Source organism: Sphaerodactylus townsendi, linkage group LG07 (genome assembly GCF_021028975.2).
Source record: "Sphaerodactylus townsendi isolate TG3544 linkage group LG07, MPM_Stown_v2.3, whole genome shotgun sequence".
NCBI lineage: Eukaryota > Metazoa > Chordata > Lepidosauria > Squamata > Sphaerodactylidae > Sphaerodactylus > Sphaerodactylus townsendi.
The window spans coordinates 103,352,239-103,375,306 of NC_059431.1; the positions used below are offsets into that span (position 1 = coordinate 103,352,239).

The 23,068-nt window shown below is 81.0% G+C and overlaps 1 protein-coding gene across 1 annotated transcript in view; it reads left to right on the top strand.

Annotated features, from left to right (window-relative positions):
* The window catches only part of GAK (cyclin G associated kinase), a 94,712-nt gene that overhangs the window by 41,783 nt on the left and 29,861 nt on the right, over window positions 1-23,068 (top strand). The window contains exons 10-12 of the mRNA XM_048504419.1: window positions 932-1,043; window positions 2,349-2,474; window positions 4,820-4,919. Of these exons, the coding sequence (XP_048360376.1) occupies window positions 932-1,043; window positions 2,349-2,474; window positions 4,820-4,919 (338 nt within the window). The remainder of the gene's footprint in view (window positions 1-931; window positions 1,044-2,348; window positions 2,475-4,819; window positions 4,920-23,068) is intronic.

Below are 23,068 nucleotides of genomic sequence, written 5' to 3' on the forward strand. Positions count from 1 at the left end.
TGTTATACTAATCCTTGCAGTCATTCGTACATAGTTTGATGACATAAGAACATAAGAAAGAGCCTTGCTGGATCAGACCTGAGTCCATCTAGTCCAGCACTCTGCTACTCACGGTGGCCCACGAGGTGCCTTCGGGAGCTCACATGCAGGATGTGAAAGCAATGGCCTGCTGCTGCTGCTGCTGCTCCCGAGCACCTGGTCTGAAGATTGGTAGCCATACATCGACTTCTCCTCATAAATCTATCCAAGCCCCATTTAAAGCTATCCAGGTTAGTGGCCATCACCACCTCCTGTGGGAGCATATTCCAAACACGAATCACACGTTGCTTGAAGAAATGTTTCCTTCTGTTAGTCCTAATTCTTCCCCCCAGCATTTTCAATGTATGCCCCCTGGTTCTAGTATTGTGAGAAAGAGAGAAAAATTTCTCTCTGTCGACATTTTCTACCCCATAGCTAATTTTATAGACTTCAATCATATCCCCCTTCAGACGTCTCCTCTCCAAACTAAAGAGTCCCATACGCTGCAGCCTCTCCTCATAAGGAAGGTGCTCCAATCCCTCAATCATCCTCGTTGCCCTTCTCTGCACTTTTTCTATCTGTTTCTTTTTCTATGACCTTCTGGCTAGTATAGCTTTTCAAGCAGGGTTGAGAATAAAAATCCTAGCTTAAATTTGGAGACCACACTTAAGTGTAAAATATGTTAGAATGCCTTTATTTCTAATTATTTTGGTCTCGCTTTGATTTGTACTGTTCTGGCTTTTAAAAAAATCCTAAGCAAAGGAAAGAGAATGGTGGCGCTATTCTCCCCAGTAAGTTCCAACTTGGCATTTGAAGATCAAGGCACCTTACTGTATTATCCTCCATCCCCTTGAGGGTGTGTGTGTGTGTGTGTTTGATGCATGAATACTGACTCTGGCTCCTGTGTTTGCAGCTCCTTGAACAAAATGGAGGTTATGGAAATAACGCTCAGCCTAGGACGCCGTTAACAGTGGGCCCACCAAACTCAAAGCCTGCAGGACAGCTAAACAATATGTATAACGCAGGTACATTCCAAAATGCACGTCGCTTCAGACACCATGCAAGGCAGATCTTTGTAATGTTGTCACTTCAAAGCCTTGAGATGCCTTTTGAAGTCTCACGAGACCTAAAACGGCAGTCTTGATTTGAACGTCAAATCTGACCGTCTTTGCAGTTTAGCTGGTGTGTCTGTTCACAAAATCATCGAAATAGGAGTGTTTAACGTATAGCATTACATCAGGGTACGTTAGGACTATAACTGCTATTTATATTTACTATTTATGGATGCCATCACTGCTCATGGTATTGAGGTAGTAACATAAGCAAAGGGTCAGTTTCCTGCCCCAAAGAACTTAACAACATTTGTGTCTGCATTTAGATGTCATCATCATCATCAACCTTTTATTGGCATGAGTTTATAGTACAACAGAAGGGTTGAGGCGGATTAGGGTTAGGTTAGGATTAATAGATTCAAACATTATAGTTAATTAAAATTTGTTTAAAAGAATAGCAATCAATAAATACTAAGATCTAAGGCGAATCTGTTGCGCCAGCACCAAGAATTTAGCAACGTGTAAGGATCTCTGAGGGCATTGATCACAGAGCAGATAAAAAGTTTTAACTCTATCCGGTGAGAGGACATAATTCTCAGTATGAAGATCTAGATACTGTCTTGTAATTGAAGCATATAAGTCACATTCTAAAAGGACGTGCTGTTCATGACAAGGAGGAGCAGATAACTCTCATGTTGTAGAGGGCTGCGATGGAAGGTGGGAGTGGACAAGCAAGAGATATTGCGTGAATGGGGAATTTTCTGTACCTGAACTATATTAGAGCGATAACCTACCTGTGGCTGAGCAATGCCACTTCTCCTGATGCTGTTGTATCTGATGCACCATGCTGGTTTGTATCCTAGTCAATAACGTGTGATGTAGAGCAGCGTTCTGTTTTAGGCAGTCACAGTATTGCCCGGCTGCCATCTGAGAAAGAACTGATGGTTTGCCTAACTCAGGACAGAACGTTAATGTGTAGCTCAAGCTACATTAGAAGATACCCTTGGCGTATGCATGAAGTCTTGATTCGTGCTTATCTTTGAAGTGTTGTAAATAATTAATAACGTGATCAAGCTCTTTCCAGTGTAATGATATGAACCAAAGCAATGAGCAGTTCCCAACCGTGGAAGTGGTCTGAACCGAGTTAGCAGGTTGCTGTTGGTCAGAAAGAAGTGAAATAGATTTTTTGTGTTAGTAACCGAGCTGGTTGCTTGGAGCAGAGAAAGACGAGCGGTGACGAAGCACTCTTGCGTTTCAATTCTGTGTTTCTGGCCTTAGGTCTGACCGTCGCAGAATGCGACCAGACTTACAGCGGCTTCTTCGATATACTGAGAGGCGGAACAGAGAGATTTTTCACAAATATCAAAGACACGTCCTCGAAAGTTATCCAGTCTGTGGCCAAGTAAGTAAGAAGCAACAATACTGATAAAGGGAATGCGAATTCATACCTGTGTTTCAACTTTTCGGGGGGGTGGGAGGGGGGTGCTTATTTAATGCACTATTTTAAGTGGTCGCCCCCTTCAATCTTGGCAAAAAGATTGGGAATGCATTTTCCCTTGCGGCTTCTGTTAGACTCAGCAGTGGTGGCGAACCTTTGGCTGATGGGAATTGTAGTCCATAACATCTGGAGTGCCAAAGGTTCGCCACCACGGTGTTAGAGGATCCTTGCTTTGCATGTTCTCTTTTCCTTTAAGTTACATCTTGTCGGGGTTTCCTGGTGGGAGCACCGCCACTGTAAACAACCTTGCATATATGTCAGTACTTTAAAAGTGTCTGAATTGAAGTGGACCAGAACTGCTAAATGTTTGAGAAATTGCTGCTCTGCAAACGAAGCATCGCAGTTGTACAGCTATACAAGTTCCAGGCAGAGGTGACTCTTGTAAGCACACTGCTGCTGCTGAAATCAGCAGCCCCGTGTTCCCTTGAAATCTTTCCTCTCCTTCCAGTGTAACATGAATTTGATTTATCTGTGTTTCTCTGCTATCACTTCACCTCACTGGCTGTCCCTAATGGCGGTGGGGTGGGGGTAGGATGTCAGATGTTGGGTTCATGACCTAGATCGGTAAGAAGTACACAGGAGAAGAAGGGGAAGAGGAACAGCCCACCTCTCCTTCCAGTTTTTGGCTGGTTTTTCAACGCACAGTTTAAAAGCTGGAACTTGCCGTACGTTTGAATGAGGAAGGAATTCCTCCACCCAGAAAGGACTATAAAAGGATTTTAAAGTGTAGAAAAATCCAGAGCAGAAGCATCAAACATGCTTAAAAGAAGTATCGTATGTCTGTTTGGTGTAGTTTTGGGTCTGGTATGGAAATCACTGAAAAAACAGCTCCTCCTTATTGTTCCCTTCCCTTGTCATTGCTGAATGGGATGAGAGTAAACTTCAGTTGAATCAGTGCTGGGGTTTTCACTCCCTGTCTTCCTTCCAGAATCACAACAGGGTGGTTTTGGGGGGGCTTGTTTGGCTGGGCTGTCAACAGAGGTGTCCAACGGAATGCTGTGTCTATTTTACCTGAAACGCCCCTGCCTGTGTAAAATGTGTCCTGAGAACAGCATGACGATGCACTTGACTTATCACTCAATGAAACAATGTGAGAAAAATCCCTCTATCTTTCCTGTTTTAGTTTTAGAAGTGAAAGGCAGGAGGGAAGGCAATTATGCCTTGGCACATTTGTTCCCTCAGCCCCGTGAGGGAAGCAGTATTCCCACCCCACCCCCAGTAGAAGTCAGTGGCTTCATCTCAGTTCTTTGGGTGAAAAAAATCATTAATTTGGCTGTATTTGGAAGCACAGCAATGCTTGTGCCTGCATTTGCAAACTCATCTTTTGTCCTGGACACAGGGGCAGAGGTGGGATCCAGCAGGTTCTCACAGGTTCCCAAGAGTAGGTTACTAATTATTTGTGTGTGCCGAGAGATTGGTGATTTTGTCACATGATTTTTGCCTTAGTTACGCCCTCCTCTCAGCAGTAGCGCGCAAAACTTGAAGCAGTCTAGCAGGAGGTGCACCGGCGTGCATGGCAGCCTGCACCTGCGTGTATTCATTTCCCGCCCAAGGACCAGCACAGCGGCTGAGTCCTTGCCACAGCCCCGCCCAGGAATGTCCCGCCCCCGTCGTGCCCTGCCCAGCCCCATTGGCGGTACGCCACAGTTTGAAACCCACCACCATGGGAACCTGCTACTAAAATTTTTGGATCCCACCACTGCACAGGGGTGACCACTGTTGGGGCATGGAAGGGGTTTACTGGCTGGGTTTTTGTATTTCCCATTCACATGATTAGTAGCCATCTGGTTGCATAAGAGAAAGTGTTGCAGTTGCAAACGCCACCCGAATGATAGCTAGGATGGAACACTCACCTCTGATTTTAGAGGTGAAGATAACTGGATGTGCCAGTGTTGGCAGAAGATGCTCCACACCCTTGACATACCTCTGTCTAGTTTCTTGGAGGGAACACGAGGGCAGAAAAGTTATCGTCAGGGCAACAGCCATTGGGTTCGTAAGTAAATCAGCTGCTTTGAGGAGGGTTTCAGGCCCATTGCTCTGGAGTCACTATGACATCATGCAAAAGGTAACCAATTGTGAAGCAGCTTCCAGGCTGCACTTCTGTTAGTCGGCACTGAAGAGGCAAAGTCCACATTGGCCAAGCAAAGTTGGCCCAACATCTCCGTAAAAGTTCAGTGCTTGAATGCTAGCGGCTGTATTCTGTCAAAGGGAAAGTCCTCTGGGATGGACTGGCACCGTTTCTTTCAACCAGGGCGTCTCTTGGGCAAGGTGAACACTTCGGTGTGGTTTGATTTCCCTTCAGAAAAGGTCACTCAAGGCCGCATGGTTTTTTCGGCCCTCTGGATAGACTGGTACAGGGAAGATAGGATTTGAGTAGTGGTGGTGATGCGGAAGGCTCATCTGTGCCCAGCTTGAACAAGAACTTCATTCAGGTACCTTCATTCAGAACAGCAGTGACGCAGTGGTTAAGAGCAGGTACATTCTAATCTGGAGGCTTATCTGGGGAATTCACTCCCACACACGCCAGCTGGGTGACCTTGGGCTAGTCCCAGCTTTTCGGAGCTCTCTCAGCCCCACCCACCTCACAGGATGTTTGTTGTGAGGGGGGAAGGGCAAGAAGATTGTAAGCCCCTTTGAGTCTCCTACAGGAGAGAAAGAGGGGATATAAATCCAAACTCTTTTCTTCTTCTTCTTTGCTTTGGCCTTGACAAAACCTATTGATTGTAGCCTCATCCAGATCAGAATGGTGGGCAGGGACGATGAAGCTTCGGCACCGCCTCCCCTTCCAAAGGGCTTTCCTGCAGCTTGGGAAGCCCAAACAAGGTTTTTTTTGAAAGCCCTGAAAACCCCCACCCCCATACAGAATTTAGGACCACAGATAAGTTAACGACATATTTTTAAAAAGAGAATCTGGACCTTTATGAAAATATGTAGAATCCACTGATAGAGTATTTAATTAACTTAGATCGAATGAGATATTCTCTACTAATGGAAAGTTAATTGTAAATTAGTTGAATATGATCCATTTGAAAATAATGAATATCCCTCAAGAGAAGTTATGAAGATAATAACGGAATTGTTAGTGAGTTTTTGGTTGTATTTTCTTTCCCAATACTGTAATGTATTATAGAAGACGGATCGTTTGCTTTGTGACGAAGGAGAAGTTTTAATTTTGAATTACTTTTTAATTGTGATGATTCTAAGTGTTTTAACGTTAATGGAAAATAAAATAAAAATTTAATTAAAAAAAAAGAAAATCCCTCGTAGAGGATAATAGAGATACGCCACAAAAAGCATGGCGTATCTCTCCAGCACCTCCCTTAGTGCATGGGGGCTGGCTAAAGTTGGCGTGCCCTGCCCCTGGCCACGCAGGTGCAACATTTTGCACTGGTGGGCCTGAGCAGCAGCAGCGGCTTCTAGGTCAAGCATCACAGAGCTCCACGGTGCCCGGTTGCTGGGGTAAGTAACCTGGGGGGTGGGGGGGGGGGGGGGTGGGGGGGGGGGGGGGTGGGGGGGGGGGGGGGTGGGGGGGGGGGGGGGTGGGGGGGGGGGGGGGTGGGGGGGGGGGGGGGTGGGGGGGGGGGGGGGTGGGGGGGGGGGGGGGTGGGGGGGGGGGGGGGTGGGGGGGGGGGGGGGTGGGGGGGGGGGGGGGTGGGGGGGGGGGGGGGTGGGGGGGGGGGGGGGTGGGGGGGGGGGGGGGTGGGGGGGGGGGGGGGTGGGGGGGGGGGGGGGTGGGGGGGGGGGGGGGTGGGGGGGGGGGGGGGTGGGGGGGGGGGGGGGTGGGGGGGGGGGGGGGTGGGGGGGGGGGGGGGTGGGGGGGGGGGGGGGTGGGGGGGGGGGGGGGTGGGGGGGGGGGGGGGTGGGGGGGGGGGGGGGTGGGGGGGGGGGGGGGTGGGGGGGGGGGGGGGTGGGGGGGGGGGGGGGTGGGGGGGGGGGGGGGTGGGGGGGGGGGGGGGTGGGGGGGGGGGGGGGTGGGGGGGGGGGGGGGTGGGGGGGGGGGGGGGTGGGGGGGGGGGGGGGTGGGGGGGGGGGGGGGTGGGGGGGGGGGGGGGTGGGGGGGGGGGGGGGTGGGGGGGGGGGGGGGTGGGGGGGGGGGGGGGTGGGGGGGGGGGGGGGTGGGGGGGGGGGGGGGTGGGGGGGGGGGGGGGTGGGGGGGGGGGGGGGTGGGGGGGGGGGGGGGTGGGGGGGGGGGGGGGTGGGGGGGGGGGGGGGTGGGGGGGGGGGGGGGTGGGGGGGGGGGGGGGTGGGGGGGGGGGGGGGTGGGGGGGGGGGGGGGTGGGGGGGGGGGGGGGTGGGGGGGGGGGGGGGTGGGGGGGGGGGGGGGTGGGGGGGGGGGGGGGTGGGGGGGGGGGGGGGTGGGGGGGGGGGGGGGTGGGGGGGGGGGGGGGTGGGGGGGGGGGGGGGTGGGGGGGGGGGGGGGTGGGGGGGGGGGGGGGTGGGGGGGGGGGGGGGTGGGGGGGGGGGGGGGTGGGGGGGGGGGGGGGTGGGGGGGGGGGGGGGTGGGGGGGGGGGGGGGTGGGGGGGGGGGGGGGTGGGGGGGGGGGGGGGTGGGGGGGGGGGGGGGTGGGGGGGGGGGGGGGTGGGGGGGGGGGGGGGTGGGGGGGGGGGGGGGTGGGGGGGGGGGGGGGTGGGGGGGGGGGGGGGTGGGGGGGGGGGGGGGTGGGGGGGGGGGGGGGTGGGGGGGGGGGGGGGTGGGGGGGGGGGGGGGTGGGGGGGGGGGGGGGTGGGGGGGGGGGGGGGTGGGGGGGGGGGGGGGTGGGGGGGGGGGGGGGTGGGGGGGGGGGGGGGTGGGGGGGGGGGGGGGTGGGGGGGGGGGGGGGTGGGGGGGGGGGGGGGTGGGGGGGGGGGGGGGTGGGGGGGGGGGGGGGTGGGGGGGGGGGGGGGTGGGGGGGGGGGGGGGTGGGGGGGGGGGGGGGTGGGGGGGGGGGGGGGTGGGGGGGGGGGGGGGTGGGGGGGGGGGGGGGTGGGGGGGGGGGGGGGTGGGGGGGGGGGGGGGTGGGGGGGGGGGGGGGTGGGGGGGGGGGGGGGTGGGGGGGGGGGGGGGTGGGGGGGGGGGGGGGTGGGGGGGGGGGGGGGTGGGGGGGGGGGGGGGTGGGGGGGGGGGGGGGTGGGGGGGGGGGGGGGTGGGGGGGGGGGGGGGTGGGGGGGGGGGGGGGTGGGGGGGGGGGGGGGTGGGGGGGGGGGGGGGTGGGGGGGGGGGGGGGTGGGGGGGGGGGGGGGTGGGGGGGGGGGGGGGTGGGGGGGGGGGGGGGTGGGGGGGGGGGGGGGTGGGGGGGGGGGGGGGTGGGGGGGGGGGGGGGTGGGGGGGGGGGGGGGTGGGGGGGGGGGGGGGTGGGGGGGGGGGGGGGTGGGGGGGGGGGGGGGTGGGGGGGGGGGGGGGTGGGGGGGGGGGGGGGTGGGGGGGGGGGGGGGTGGGGGGGGGGGGGGGTGGGGGGGGGGGGGGGTGGGGGGGGGGGGGGGTGGGGGGGGGGGGGGGTGGGGGGGGGGGGGGGTGGGGGGGGGGGGGGGTGGGGGGGGGGGGGGGTGGGGGGGGGGGGGGGTGGGGGGGGGGGGGGGTGGGGGGGGGGGGGGGTGGGGGGGGGGGGGGGTGGGGGGGGGGGGGGGTGGGGGGGGGGGGGGGTGGGGGGGGGGGGGGGTGGGGGGGGGGGGGGGTGGGGGGGGGGGGGGGTGGGGGGGGGGGGGGGTGGGGGGGGGGGGGGGTGGGGGGGGGGGGGGGTGGGGGGGGGGGGGGGTGGGGGGGGGGGGGGGTGGGGGGGGGGGGGGGTGGGGGGGGGGGGGGGTGGGGGGGGGGGGGGGTGGGGGGGGGGGGGGGTGGGGGGGGGGGGGGGTGGGGGGGGGGGGGGGTGGGGGGGGGGGGGGGTGGGGGGGGGGGGGGGTGGGGGGGGGGGGGGGTGGGGGGGGGGGGGGGTGGGGGGGGGGGGGGGTGGGGGGGGGGGGGGGTGGGGGGGGGGGGGGGTGGGGGGGGGGGGGGGTGGGGGGGGGGGGGGGTGGGGGGGGGGGGGGGTGGGGGGGGGGGGGGGTGGGGGGGGGGGGGGGTGGGGGGGGGGGGGGGTGGGGGGGGGGGGGGGTGGGGGGGGGGGGGGGTGGGGGGGGGGGGGGGTGGGGGGGGGGGGGGGTGGGGGGGGGGGGGGGTGGGGGGGGGGGGGGGTGGGGGGGGGGGGGGGTGGGGGGGGGGGGGGGTGGGGGGGGGGGGGGGTGGGGGGGGGGGGGGGTGGGGGGGGGGGGGGGTGGGGGGGGGGGGGGGTGGGGGGGGGGGGGGGTGGGGGGGGGGGGGGGTGGGGGGGGGGGGGGGTGGGGGGGGGGGGGGGTGGGGGGGGGGGGGGGTGGGGGGGGGGGGGGGTGGGGGGGGGGGGGGGTGGGGGGGGGGGGGGGTGGGGGGGGGGGGGGGTGGGGGGGGGGGGGGGTGGGGGGGGGGGGGGGTGGGGGGGGGGGGGGGTGGGGGGGGGGGGGGGTGGGGGGGGGGGGGGGTGGGGGGGGGGGGGGGTGGGGGGGGGGGGGGGTGGGGGGGGGGGGGGGTGGGGGGGGGGGGGGGTGGGGGGGGGGGGGGGTGGGGGGGGGGGGGGGTGGGGGGGGGGGGGGGTGGGGGGGGGGGGGGGTGGGGGGGGGGGGGGGTGGGGGGGGGGGGGGGTGGGGGGGGGGGGGGGTGGGGGGGGGGGGGGGTGGGGGGGGGGGGGGGTGGGGGGGGGGGGGGGTGGGGGGGGGGGGGGGTGGGGGGGGGGGGGGGTGGGGGGGGGGGGGGGTGGGGGGGGGGGGGGGTGGGGGGGGGGGGGGGTGGGGGGGGGGGGGGGTGGGGGGGGGGGGGGGTGGGGGGGGGGGGGGGTGGGGGGGGGGGGGGGTGGGGGGGGGGGGGGGTGGGGGGGGGGGGGGGTGGGGGGGGGGGGGGGTGGGGGGGGGGGGGGGTGGGGGGGGGGGGGGGTGGGGGGGGGGGGGGGTGGGGGGGGGGGGGGGTGGGGGGGGGGGGGGGTGGGGGGGGGGGGGGGTGGGGGGGGGGGGGGGTGGGGGGGGGGGGGGGTGGGGGGGGGGGGGGGTGGGGGGGGGGGGGGGTGGGGGGGGGGGGGGGTGGGGGGGGGGGGGGGTGGGGGGGGGGGGGGGTGGGGGGGGGGGGGGGTGGGGGGGGGGGGGGGTGGGGGGGGGGGGGGGTGGGGGGGGGGGGGGGTGGGGGGGGGGGGGGGTGGGGGGGGGGGGGGGTGGGGGGGGGGGGGGGTGGGGGGGGGGGGGGGTGGGGGGGGGGGGGGGTGGGGGGGGGGGGGGGTGGGGGGGGGGGGGGGTGGGGGGGGGGGGGGGTGGGGGGGGGGGGGGGTGGGGGGGGGGGGGGGTGGGGGGGGGGGGGGGTGGGGGGGGGGGGGGGTGGGGGGGGGGGGGGGTGGGGGGGGGGGGGGGTGGGGGGGGGGGGGGGTGGGGGGGGGGGGGGGTGGGGGGGGGGGGGGGTGGGGGGGGGGGGGGGTGGGGGGGGGGGGGGGTGGGGGGGGGGGGGGGTGGGGGGGGGGGGGGGTGGGGGGGGGGGGGGGTGGGGGGGGGGGGGGGTGGGGGGGGGGGGGGGTGGGGGGGGGGGGGGGTGGGGGGGGGGGGGGGTGGGGGGGGGGGGGGGTGGGGGGGGGGGGGGGTGGGGGGGGGGGGGGGTGGGGGGGGGGGGGGGTGGGGGGGGGGGGGGGTGGGGGGGGGGGGGGGTGGGGGGGGGGGGGGGTGGGGGGGGGGGGGGGTGGGGGGGGGGGGGGGTGGGGGGGGGGGGGGGTGGGGGGGGGGGGGGGTGGGGGGGGGGGGGGGTGGGGGGGGGGGGGGGTGGGGGGGGGGGGGGGTGGGGGGGGGGGGGGGTGGGGGGGGGGGGGGGTGGGGGGGGGGGGGGGTGGGGGGGGGGGGGGGTGGGGGGGGGGGGGGGTGGGGGGGGGGGGGGGTGGGGGGGGGGGGGGGTGGGGGGGGGGGGGGGTGGGGGGGGGGGGGGGTGGGGGGGGGGGGGGGTGGGGGGGGGGGGGGGTGGGGGGGGGGGGGGGTGGGGGGGGGGGGGGGTGGGGGGGGGGGGGGGTGGGGGGGGGGGGGGGTGGGGGGGGGGGGGGGTGGGGGGGGGGGGGGGTGGGGGGGGGGGGGGGTGGGGGGGGGGGGGGGTGGGGGGGGGGGGGGGTGGGGGGGGGGGGGGGTGGGGGGGGGGGGGGGTGGGGGGGGGGGGGGGTGGGGGGGGGGGGGGGTGGGGGGGGGGGGGGGTGGGGGGGGGGGGGGGTGGGGGGGGGGGGGGGTGGGGGGGGGGGGGGGTGGGGGGGGGGGGGGGTGGGGGGGGGGGGGGGTGGGGGGGGGGGGGGGTGGGGGGGGGGGGGGGTGGGGGGGGGGGGGGGTGGGGGGGGGGGGGGGTGGGGGGGGGGGGGGGTGGGGGGGGGGGGGGGTGGGGGGGGGGGGGGGTGGGGGGGGGGGGGGGTGGGGGGGGGGGGGGGTGGGGGGGGGGGGGGGTGGGGGGGGGGGGGGGTGGGGGGGGGGGGGGGTGGGGGGGGGGGGGGGTGGGGGGGGGGGGGGGTGGGGGGGGGGGGGGGTGGGGGGGGGGGGGGGTGGGGGGGGGGGGGGGTGGGGGGGGGGGGGGGTGGGGGGGGGGGGGGGTGGGGGGGGGGGGGGGTGGGGGGGGGGGGGGGTGGGGGGGGGGGGGGGTGGGGGGGGGGGGGGGTGGGGGGGGGGGGGGGTGGGGGGGGGGGGGGGTGGGGGGGGGGGGGGGTGGGGGGGGGGGGGGGTGGGGGGGGGGGGGGGTGGGGGGGGGGGGGGGTGGGGGGGGGGGGGGGTGGGGGGGGGGGGGGGTGGGGGGGGGGGGGGGTGGGGGGGGGGGGGGGTGGGGGGGGGGGGGGGTGGGGGGGGGGGGGGGTGGGGGGGGGGGGGGGTGGGGGGGGGGGGGGGTGGGGGGGGGGGGGGGTGGGGGGGGGGGGGGGTGGGGGGGGGGGGGGGTGGGGGGGGGGGGGGGTGGGGGGGGGGGGGGGTGGGGGGGGGGGGGGGTGGGGGGGGGGGGGGGTGGGGGGGGGGGGGGGTGGGGGGGGGGGGGGGTGGGGGGGGGGGGGGGTGGGGGGGGGGGGGGGTGGGGGGGGGGGGGGGTGGGGGGGGGGGGGGGTGGGGGGGGGGGGGGGTGGGGGGGGGGGGGGGTGGGGGGGGGGGGGGGTGGGGGGGGGGGGGGGTGGGGGGGGGGGGGGGTGGGGGGGGGGGGGGGTGGGGGGGGGGGGGGGTGGGGGGGGGGGGGGGTGGGGGGGGGGGGGGGTGGGGGGGGGGGGGGGTGGGGGGGGGGGGGGGTGGGGGGGGGGGGGGGTGGGGGGGGGGGGGGGTGGGGGGGGGGGGGGGTGGGGGGGGGGGGGGGTGGGGGGGGGGGGGGGTGGGGGGGGGGGGGGGTGGGGGGGGGGGGGGGTGGGGGGGGGGGGGGGTGGGGGGGGGGGGGGGTGGGGGGGGGGGGGGGTGGGGGGGGGGGGGGGTGGGGGGGGGGGGGGGTGGGGGGGGGGGGGGGTGGGGGGGGGGGGGGGTGGGGGGGGGGGGGGGTGGGGGGGGGGGGGGGTGGGGGGGGGGGGGGGTGGGGGGGGGGGGGGGTGGGGGGGGGGGGGGGTGGGGGGGGGGGGGGGTGGGGGGGGGGGGGGGTGGGGGGGGGGGGGGGTGGGGGGGGGGGGGGGTGGGGGGGGGGGGGGGTGGGGGGGGGGGGGGGTGGGGGGGGGGGGGGGTGGGGGGGGGGGGGGGTGGGGGGGGGGGGGGGTGGGGGGGGGGGGGGGTGGGGGGGGGGGGGGGTGGGGGGGGGGGGGGGTGGGGGGGGGGGGGGGTGGGGGGGGGGGGGGGTGGGGGGGGGGGGGGGTGGGGGGGGGGGGGGGTGGGGGGGGGGGGGGGTGGGGGGGGGGGGGGGTGGGGGGGGGGGGGGGTGGGGGGGGGGGGGGGTGGGGGGGGGGGGGGGTGGGGGGGGGGGGGGGTGGGGGGGGGGGGGGGTGGGGGGGGGGGGGGGTGGGGGGGGGGGGGGGTGGGGGGGGGGGGGGGTGGGGGGGGGGGGGGGTGGGGGGGGGGGGGGGTGGGGGGGGGGGGGGGTGGGGGGGGGGGGGGGTGGGGGGGGGGGGGGGTGGGGGGGGGGGGGGGTGGGGGGGGGGGGGGGTGGGGGGGGGGGGGGGTGGGGGGGGGGGGGGGTGGGGGGGGGGGGGGGTGGGGGGGGGGGGGGGTGGGGGGGGGGGGGGGTGGGGGGGGGGGGGGGTGGGGGGGGGGGGGGGTGGGGGGGGGGGGGGGTGGGGGGGGGGGGGGGTGGGGGGGGGGGGGGGTGGGGGGGGGGGGGGGTGGGGGGGGGGGGGGGTGGGGGGGGGGGGGGGTGGGGGGGGGGGGGGGTGGGGGGGGGGGGGGGTGGGGGGGGGGGGGGGTGGGGGGGGGGGGGGGTGGGGGGGGGGGGGGGTGGGGGGGGGGGGGGGTGGGGGGGGGGGGGGGTGGGGGGGGGGGGGGGTGGGGGGGGGGGGGGGTGGGGGGGGGGGGGGGTGGGGGGGGGGGGGGGTGGGGGGGGGGGGGGGTGGGGGGGGGGGGGGGTGGGGGGGGGGGGGGGTGGGGGGGGGGGGGGGTGGGGGGGGGGGGGGGTGGGGGGGGGGGGGGGTGGGGGGGGGGGGGGGTGGGGGGGGGGGGGGGTGGGGGGGGGGGGGGGTGGGGGGGGGGGGGGGTGGGGGGGGGGGGGGGTGGGGGGGGGGGGGGGTGGGGGGGGGGGGGGGTGGGGGGGGGGGGGGGTGGGGGGGGGGGGGGGTGGGGGGGGGGGGGGGTGGGGGGGGGGGGGGGTGGGGGGGGGGGGGGGTGGGGGGGGGGGGGGGTGGGGGGGGGGGGGGGTGGGGGGGGGGGGGGGTGGGGGGGGGGGGGGGTGGGGGGGGGGGGGGGTGGGGGGGGGGGGGGGTGGGGGGGGGGGGGGGTGGGGGGGGGGGGGGGTGGGGGGGGGGGGGGGTGGGGGGGGGGGGGGGTGGGGGGGGGGGGGGGTGGGGGGGGGGGGGGGTGGGGGGGGGGGGGGGTGGGGGGGGGGGGGGGTGGGGGGGGGGGGGGGTGGGGGGGGGGGGGGGTGGGGGGGGGGGGGGGTGGGGGGGGGGGGGGGTGGGGGGGGGGGGGGGTGGGGGGGGGGGGGGGTGGGGGGGGGGGGGGGTGGGGGGGGGGGGGGGTGGGGGGGGGGGGGGGTGGGGGGGGGGGGGGGTGGGGGGGGGGGGGGGTGGGGGGGGGGGGGGGTGGGGGGGGGGGGGGGTGGGGGGGGGGGGGGGTGGGGGGGGGGGGGGGTGGGGGGGGGGGGGGGTGGGGGGGGGGGGGGGTGGGGGGGGGGGGGGGTGGGGGGGGGGGGGGGTGGGGGGGGGGGGGGGTGGGGGGGGGGGGGGGTGGGGGGGGGGGGGGGTGGGGGGGGGGGGGGGTGGGGGGGGGGGGGGGTGGGGGGGGGGGGGGGTGGGGGGGGGGGGGGGTGGGGGGGGGGGGGGGTGGGGGGGGGGGGGGGTGGGGGGGGGGGGGGGTGGGGGGGGGGGGGGGTGGGGGGGGGGGGGGGTGGGGGGGGGGGGGGGTGGGGGGGGGGGGGGGTGGGGGGGGGGGGGGGTGGGGGGGGGGGGGGGTGGGGGGGGGGGGGGGTGGGGGGGGGGGGGGGTGGGGGGGGGGGGGGGTGGGGGGGGGGGGGGGTGGGGGGGGGGGGGGGTGGGGGGGGGGGGGGGTGGGGGGGGGGGGGGGTGGGGGGGGGGGGGGGTGGGGGGGGGGGGGGGTGGGGGGGGGGGGGGGTGGGGGGGGGGGGGGGTGGGGGGGGGGGGGGGTGGGGGGGGGGGGGGGTGGGGGGGGGGGGGGGTGGGGGGGGGGGGGGGTGGGGGGGGGGGGGGGTGGGGGGGGGGGGGGGTGGGGGGGGGGGGGGGTGGGGGGGGGGGGGGGTGGGGGGGGGGGGGGGTGGGGGGGGGGGGGGGTGGGGGGGGGGGGGGGTGGGGGGGGGGGGGGGTGGGGGGGGGGGGGGGTGGGGGGGGGGGGGGGTGGGGGGGGGGGGGGGTGGGGGGGGGGGGGGGTGGGGGGGGGGGGGGGTGGGGGGGGGGGGGGGTGGGGGGGGGGGGGGGTGGGGGGGGGGGGGGGTGGGGGGGGGGGGGGGTGGGGGGGGGGGGGGGTGGGGGGGGGGGGGGGTGGGGGGGGGGGGGGGTGGGGGGGGGGGGGGGTGGGGGGGGGGGGGGGTGGGGGGGGGGGGGGGTGGGGGGGGGGGGGGGTGGGGGGGGGGGGGGGTGGGGGGGGGGGGGGGTGGGGGGGGGGGGGGGTGGGGGGGGGGGGGGGTGGGGGGGGGGGGGGGTGGGGGGGGGGGGGGGTGGGGGGGGGGGGGGGTGGGGGGGGGGGGGGGTGGGGGGGGGGGGGGGTGGGGGGGGGGGGGGGTGGGGGGGGGGGGGGGTGGGGGGGGGGGGGGGTGGGGGGGGGGGGGGGTGGGGGGGGGGGGGGGTGGGGGGGGGGGGGGGTGGGGGGGGGGGGGGGTGGGGGGGGGGGGGGGTGGGGGGGGGGGGGGGTGGGGGGGGGGGGGGGTGGGGGGGGGGGGGGGTGGGGGGGGGGGGGGGTGGGGGGGGGGGGGGGTGGGGGGGGGGGGGGGTGGGGGGGGGGGGGGGTGGGGGGGGGGGGGGGTGGGGGGGGGGGGGGGTGGGGGGGGGGGGGGGTGGGGGGGGGGGGGGGTGGGGGGGGGGGGGGGTGGGGGGGGGGGGGGGTGGGGGGGGGGGGGGGTGGGGGGGGGGGGGGGTGGGGGGGGGGGGGGGTGGGGGGGGGGGGGGGTGGGGGGGGGGGGGGGTGGGGGGGGGGGGGGGTGGGGGGGGGGGGGGGTGGGGGGGGGGGGGGGTGGGGGGGGGGGGGGGTGGGGGGGGGGGGGGGTGGGGGGGGGGGGGGGTGGGGGGGGGGGGGGGTGGGGGGGGGGGGGGGTGGGGGGGGGGGGGGGTGGGGGGGGGGGGGGGTGGGGGGGGGGGGGGGTGGGGGGGGGGGGGGGTGGGGGGGGGGGGGGGTGGGGGGGGGGGGGGGTGGGGGGGGGGGGGGGTGGGGGGGGGGGGGGGTGGGGGGGGGGGGGGGTGGGGGGGGGGGGGGGTGGGGGGGGGGGGGGGTGGGGGGGGGGGGGGGTGGGGGGGGGGGGGGGTGGGGGGGGGGGGGGGTGGGGGGGGGGGGGGGTGGGGGGGGGGGGGGGTGGGGGGGGGGGGGGGTGGGGGGGGGGGGGGGTGGGGGGGGGGGGGGGTGGGGGGGGGGGGGGGTGGGGGGGGGGGGGGGTGGGGGGGGGGGGGGGTGGGGGGGGGGGGGGGTGGGGGGGGGGGGGGGTGGGGGGGGGGGGGGGTGGGGGGGGGGGGGGGTGGGGGGGGGGGGGGGTGGGGGGGGGGGGGGGTGGGGGGGGGGGGGGGTGGGGGGGGGGGGGGGTGGGGGGGGGGGGGGGTGGGGGGGGGGGGGGGTGGGGGGGGGGGGGGGTGGGGGGGGGGGGGGGTGGGGGGGGGGGGGGGTGGGGGGGGGGGGGGGTGGGGGGGGGGGGGGGTGGGGGGGGGGGGGGGTGGGGGGGGGGGGGGGTGGGGGGGGGGGGGGGTGGGGGGGGGGGGGGGTGGGGGGGGGGGGGGGTGGGGGGGGGGGGGGGTGGGGGGGGGGGGGGGTGGGGGGGGGGGGGGGTGGGGGGGGGGGGGGGTGGGGGGGGGGGGGGGTGGGGGGGGGGGGGGGTGGGGGGGGGGGGGGGTGGGGGGGGGGGGGGGTGGGGGGGGGGGGGGGTGGGGGGGGGGGGGGGTGGGGGGGGGGGGGGGTGGGGGGGGGGGGGGGTGGGGGGGGGGGGGGGTGGGGGGGGGGGGGGGTGGGGGGGGGGGGGGGTGGGGGGGGGGGGGGGTGGGGGGGGGGGGGGGTGGGGGGGGGGGGGGGTGGGGGGGGGGGGGGGTGGGGGGGGGGGGGGGTGGGGGGGGGGGGGGGTGGGGGGGGGGGGGGGTGGGGGGGGGGGGGGGTGGGGGGGGGGGGGGGTGGGGGGGGGGGGGGGTGGGGGGGGGGGGGGGTGGGGGGGGGGGGGGGTGGGGGGGGGGGGGGGTGGGGGGGGGGGGGGGTGGGGGGGGGGGGGGGTGGGGGGGGGGGGGGGTGGGGGGGGGGGGGGGTGGGGGGGGGGGGGGGTGGGGGGGGGGGGGGGTGGGGGGGGGGGGGGGTGGGGGGGGGGGGGGGTGGGGGGGGGGGGGGGTGGGGGGGGGGGGGGGTGGGGGGGGGGGGGGGTGGGGGGGGGGGGGGGTGGGGGGGGGGGGGGGTGGGGGGGGGGGGGGGTGGGGGGGGGGGGGGGTGGGGGGGGGGGGGGGTGGGGGGGGGGGGGGGTGGGGGGGGGGGGGGGTGGGGGGGGGGGGGGGTGGGGGGGGGGGGGGGTGGGGGGGGGGGGGGGTGGGGGGGGGGGGGGGTGGGGGGGGGGGGGGGTGGGGGGGGGGGGGGGTGGGGGGGGGGGGGGGTGGGGGGGGGGGGGGGTGGGGGGGGGGGGGGGTGGGGGGGGGGGGGGGTGGGGGGGGGGGGGGGTGGGGGGGGGGGGGGGTGGGGGGGGGGGGGGGTGGGGGGGGGGGGGGGTGGGGGGGGGGGGGGGTGGGGGGGGGGGGGGGTGGGGGGGGGGGGGGGTGGGGGGGGGGGGGGGTGGGGGGGGGGGGGGGTGGGGGGGGGGGGGGGTGGGGGGGGGGGGGGGTGGGGGGGGGGGGGGGTGGGGGGGGGGGGGGGTGGGGGGGGGGGGGGGTGGGGGGGGGGGGGGGTGGGGGGGGGGGGGGGTGGGGGGGGGGGGGGGTGGGGGGGGGGGGGGGTGGGGGGGGGGGGGGGTGGGGGGGGGGGGGGGTGGGGGGGGGGGGGGGTGGGGGGGGGGGGGGGTGGGGGGGGGGGGGGGTGGGGGGGGGGGGGGGTGGGGGGGGGGGGGGGTGGGGGGGGGGGGGGGTGGGGGGGGGGGGGGGTGGGGGGGGGGGGGGGTGGGGGGGGGGGGGGGTGGGGGGGGGGGGGGGTGGGGGGGGGGGGGGGTGGGGGGGGGGGGGGGTGGGGGGGGGGGGGGGTGGGGGGGGGGGGGGGTGGGGGGGGGGGGGGGTGGGGGGGGGGGGGGGTGGGGGGGGGGGGGGGTGGGGGGGGGGGGGGGTGGGGGGGGGGGGGGGTGGGGGGGGGGGGGGGTGGGGGGGGGGGGGGGTGGGGGGGGGGGGGGGTGGGGGGGGGGGGGGGTGGGGGGGGGGGGGGGTGGGGGGGGGGGGGGGTGGGGGGGGGGGGGGGTGGGGGGGGGGGGGGGTGGGGGGGGGGGGGGGTGGGGGGGGGGGGGGGTGGGGGGGGGGGGGGGTGGGGGGGGGGGGGGGTGGGGGGGGGGGGGGGTGGGGGGGGGGGGGGGTGGGGGGGGGGGGGGGTGGGGGGGGGGGGGGGTGGGGGGGGGGGGGGGTGGGGGGGGGGGGGGGTGGGGGGGGGGGGGGGTGGGGGGGGGGGGGGGTGGGGGGGGGGGGGGGTGGGGGGGGGGGGGGGTGGGGGGGGGGGGGGGTGGGGGGGGGGGGGGGTGGGGGGGGGGGGGGGTGGGGGGGGGGGGGGGTGGGGGGGGGGGGGGGTGGGGGGGGGGGGGGGTGGGGGGGGGGGGGGGTGGGGGGGGGGGGGGGTGGGGGGGGGGGGGGGTGGGGGGGGGGGGGGGTGGGGGGGGGGGGGGGTGGGGGGGGGGGGGGGTGGGGGGGGGGGGGGGTGGGGGGGGGGGGGGGTGGGGGGGGGGGGGGGTGGGGGGGGGGGGGGGTGGGGGGGGGGGGGGGTGGGGGGGGGGGGGGGTGGGGGGGGGGGGGGGTGGGGGGGGGGGGGGGTGGGGGGGGGGGGGGGTGGGGGGGGGGGGGGGTGGGGGGGGGGGGGGGTGGGGGGGGGGGGGGGTGGGGGGGGGGGGGGGTGGGGGGGGGGGGGGGTGGGGGGGGGGGGGGGTGGGGGGGGGGGGGGGTGGGGGGGGGGGGGGGTGGGGGGGGGGGGGGGTGGGGGGGGGGGGGGGTGGGGGGGGGGGGGGGTGGGGGGGGGGGGGGGTGGGGGGGGGGGGGGGTGGGGGGGGGGGGGGGTGGGGGGGGGGGGGGGTGGGGGGGGGGGGGGGTGGGGGGGGGGGGGGGTGGGGGGGGGGGGGGGTGGGGGGGGGGGGGGGTGGGGGGGGGGGGGGGTGGGGGGGGGGGGGGGTGGGGGGGGGGGGGGGTGGGGGGGGGGGGGGGTGGGGGGGGGGGGGGGTGGGGGGGGGGGGGGGTGGGGGGGGGGGGGGGTGGGGGGGGGGGGGGGTGGGGGGGGGGGGGGGTGGGGGGGGGGGGGGGTGGGGGGGGGGGGGGGTGGGGGGGGGGGGGGGTGGGGGGGGGGGGGGGTGGGGGGGGGGGGGGGTGGGGGGGGGGGGGGGTGGGGGGGGGGGGGGGTGGGGGGGGGGGGGGGTGGGGGGGGGGGGGGGTGGGGGGGGGGGGGGGTGGGGGGGGGGGGGGGTGGGGGGGGGGGGGGGTGGGGGGGGGGGGGGGTGGGGGGGGGGGGGGGTGGGGGGGGGGGGGGGTGGGGGGGGGGGGGGGTGGGGGGGGGGGGGGGTGGGGGGGGGGGGGGGTGGGGGGGGGGGGGGGTGGGGGGGGGGGGGGGTGGGGGGGGGGGGGGGTGGGGGGGGGGGGGGGTGGGGGGGGGGGGGGGTGGGGGGGGGGGGGGGTGGGGGGGGGGGGGGGTGGGGGGGGGGGGGGGTGGGGGGGGGGGGGGGTGGGGGGGGGGGGGGGTGGGGGGGGGGGGGGGTGGGGGGGGGGGGGGGTGGGGGGGGGGGGGGGTGGGGGGGGGGGGGGGTGGGGGGGGGGGGGGGTGGGGGGGGGGGGGGGTGGGGGGGGGGGGGGGTGGGGGGGGGGGGGGGTGGGGGGGGGGGGGGGTGGGGGGGGGGGGGGGTGGGGGGGGGGGGGGGTGGGGGGGGGGGGGGGTGGGGGGGGGGGGGGGTGGGGGGGGGGGGGGGTGGGGGGGGGGGGGGGTGGGGGGGGGGGGGGGTGGGGGGGGGGGGGGGTGGGGGGGGGGGGGGGTGGGGGGGGGGGGGGGTGGGGGGGGGGGGGGGTGGGGGGGGGGGGGGGTGGGGGGGGGGGGGGGTGGGGGGGGGGGGGGGTGGGGGGGGGGGGGGGTGGGGGGGGGGGGGGGTGGGGGGGGGGGGGGGTGGGGGGGGGGGGGGGTGGGGGGGGGGGGGGGTGGGGGGGGGGGGGGGTGGGGGGGGGGGGGGGTGGGGGGGGGGGGGGGTGGGGGGGGGGGGGGGTGGGGGGGGGGGGGGGTGGGGGGGGGGGGGGGTGGGGGGGGGGGGGGGTGGGGGGGGGGGGGGGTGGGGGGGGGGGGGGGTGGGGGGGGGGGGGGGTGGGGGGGGGGGGGGGTGGGGGGGGGGGGGGGTGGGGGGGGGGGGGGGTGGGGGGGGGGGGGGGTGGGGGGGGGGGGGGGTGGGGGGGGGGGGGGGTGGGGGGGGGGGGGGGTGGGGGGGGGGGGGGGTGGGGGGGGGGGGGGGTGGGGGGGGGGGGGGGTGGGGGGGGGGGGGGGTGGGGGGGGGGGGGGGTGGGGGGGGGGGGGGGTGGGGGGGGGGGGGGGTGGGGGGGGGGGGGGGTGGGGGGGGGGGGGGGTGGGGGGGGGGGGGGGTGGGGGGGGGGGGGGGTGGGGGGGGGGGGGGGTGGGGGGGGGGGGGGGTGGGGGGGGGGGGGGGTGGGGGGGGGGGGGGGTGGGGGGGGGGGGGGGTGGGGGGGGGGGGGGGTGGGGGGGGGGGGGGGTGGGGGGGGGGGGGGGTGGGGGGGGGGGGGGGTGGGGGGGGGGGGGGGTGGGGGGGGGGGGGGGTGGGGGGGGGGGGGGGTGGGGGGGGGGGGGGGTGGGGGGGGGGGGGGGTGGGGGGGGGGGGGGGTGGGGGGGGGGGGGGGTGGGGGGGGGGGGGGGTGGGGGGGGGGGGGGGTGGGGGGGGGGGGGGGTGGGGGGGGGGGGGGGTGGGGGGGGGGGGGGGTGGGGGGGGGGGGGGGTGGGGGGGGGGGGGGGTGGGGGGGGGGGGGGGTGGGGGGGGGGGGGGGTGGGGGGGGGGGGGGGTGGGGGGGGGGGGGGGTGGGGGGGGGGGGGGGTGGGGGGGGGGGGGGGTGGGGGGGGGGGGGGGTGGGGGGGGGGGGGGGTGGGGGGGGGGGGGGGTGGGGGGGGGGGGGGGTGGGGGGGGGGGGGGGTGGGGGGGGGGGGGGGTGGGGGGGGGGGGGGGTGGGGGGGGGGGGGGGTGGGGGGGGGGGGGGGTGGGGGGGGGGGGGGGTGGGGGGGGGGGGGGGTGGGGGGGGGGGGGGGTGGGGGGGGGGGGGGGTGGGGGGGGGGGGGGGTGGGGGGGGGGGGGGGTGGGGGGGGGGGGGGGTGGGGGGGGGGGGGGGTGGGGGGGGGGGGGGGTGGGGGGGGGGGGGGGTGGGGGGGGGGGGGGGTGGGGGGGGGGGGGGGTGGGGGGGGGGGGGGGTGGGGGGGGGGGGGGGTGGGGGGGGGGGGGGGTGGGGGGGGGGGGGGGTGGGGGGGGGGGGGGGTGGGGGGGGGGGGGGGTGGGGGGGGGGGGGGGTGGGGGGGGGGGGGGGTGGGGGGGGGGGGGGGTGGGGGGGGGGGGGGGTGGGGGGGGGGGGGGGTGGGGGGGGGGGGGGGTGGGGGGGGGGGGGGGTGGGGGGGGGGGGGGGTGGGGGGGGGGGGGGGTGGGGGGGGGGGGGGGTGGGGGGGGGGGGGGGTGGGGGGGGGGGGGGGTGGGGGGGGGGGGGGGTGGGGGGGGGGGGGGGTGGGGGGGGGGGGGGGTGGGGGGGGGGGGGGGTGGGGGGGGGGGGGGGTGGGGGGGGGGGGGGGTGGGGGGGGGGGGGGGTGGGGGGGGGGGGGGGTGGGGGGGGGGGGGGGTGGGGGGGGGGGGGGGTGGGGGGGGGGGGGGGTGGGGGGGGGGGGGGGTGGGGGGGGGGGGGGGTGGGGGGGGGGGGGGGTGGGGGGGGGGGGGGGTGGGGGGGGGGGGGGGTGGGGGGGGGGGGGGGTGGGGGGGGGGGGGGGTGGGGGGGGGGGGGGGTGGGGGGGGGGGGGGGTGGGGGGGGGGGGGGGTGGGGGGGGGGGGGGGTGGGGGGGGGGGGGGGTGGGGGGGGGGGGGGGTGGGGGGGGGGGGGGGTGGGGGGGGGGGGGGGTGGGGGGGGGGGGGGGTGGGGGGGGGGGGGGGTGGGGGGGGGGGGGGGTGGGGGGGGGGGGGGGTGGGGGGGGGGGGGGGTGGGGGGGGGGGGGGGTGGGGGGGGGGGGGGGTGGGGGGGGGGGGGGGTGGGGGGGGGGGGGGGTGGGGGGGGGGGGGGGTGGGGGGGGGGGGGGGTGGGGGGGGGGGGGGGTGGGGGGGGGGGGGGGTGGGGGGGGGGGGGGGTGGGGGGGGGGGGGGGTGGGGGGGGGGGGGGGTGGGGGGGGGGGGGGGTGGGGGGGGGGGGGGGTGGGGGGGGGGGGGGGTGGGGGGGGGGGGGGGTGGGGGGGGGGGGGGGTGGGGGGGGGGGGGGGTGGGGGGGGGGGGGGGTGGGGGGGGGGGGGGGTGGGGGGGGGGGGGGGTGGGGGGGGGGGGGGGTGGGGGGGGGGGGGGGTGGGGGGGGGGGGGGGTGGGGGGGGGGGGGGGTGGGGGGGGGGGGGGGTGGGGGGGGGGGGGGGTGGGGGGGGGGGGGGGTGGGGGGGGGGGGGGGTGGGGGGGGGGGGGGGTGGGGGGGGGGGGGGGTGGGGGGGGGGGGGGGTGGGGGGGGGGGGGGGTGGGGGGGGGGGGGGGTGGGGGGGGGGGGGGGTGGGGGGGGGGGGGGGTGGGGGGGGGGGGGGGTGGGGGGGGGGGGGGGTGGGGGGGGGGGGGGGTGGGGGGGGGGGGGGGTGGGGGGGGGGGGGGGTGGGGGGGGGGGGGGGTGGGGGGGGGGGGGGGTGGGGGGGGGGGGGGGTGGGGGGGGGGGGGGGTGGGGGGGGGGGGGGGTGGGGGGGGGGGGGGGTGGGGGGGGGGGGGGGTGGGGGGGGGGGGGGGTGGGGGGGGGGGGGGGTGGGGGGGGGGGGGGGTGGGGGGGGGGGGGGGTGGGGGGGGGGGGGGGTGGGGGGGGGGGGGGGTGGGGGGGGGGGGGGGTGGGGGGGGGGGGGGGTGGGGGGGGGGGGGGGTGGGGGGGGGGGGGGGTGGGGGGGGGGGGGGGTGGGGGGGGGGGGGGGTGGGGGGGGGGGGGGGTGGGGGGGGGGGGGGGTGGGGGGGGGGGGGGGTGGGGGGGGGGGGGGGTGGGGGGGGGGGGGGGTGGGGGGGGGGGGGGGTGGGGGGGGGGGGGGGTGGGGGGGGGGGGGGGTGGGGGGGGGGGGGGGTGGGGGGGGGGGGGGGTGGGGGGGGGGGGGGGTGGGGGGGGGGGGGGGTGGGGGGGGGGGGGGGTGGGGGGGGGGGGGGGTGGGGGGGGGGGGGGGTGGGGGGGGGGGGGGGTGGGGGGGGGGGGGGGTGGGGGGGGGGGGGGGTGGGGGGGGGGGGGGGTGGGGGGGGGGGGGGGTGGGGGGGGGGGGGGGTGGGGGGGGGGGGGGGTGGGGGGGGGGGGGGGTGGGGGGGGGGGGGGGTGGGGGGGGGGGGGGGTGGGGGGGGGGGGGGGTGGGGGGGGGGGGGGGTGGGGGGGGGGGGGGG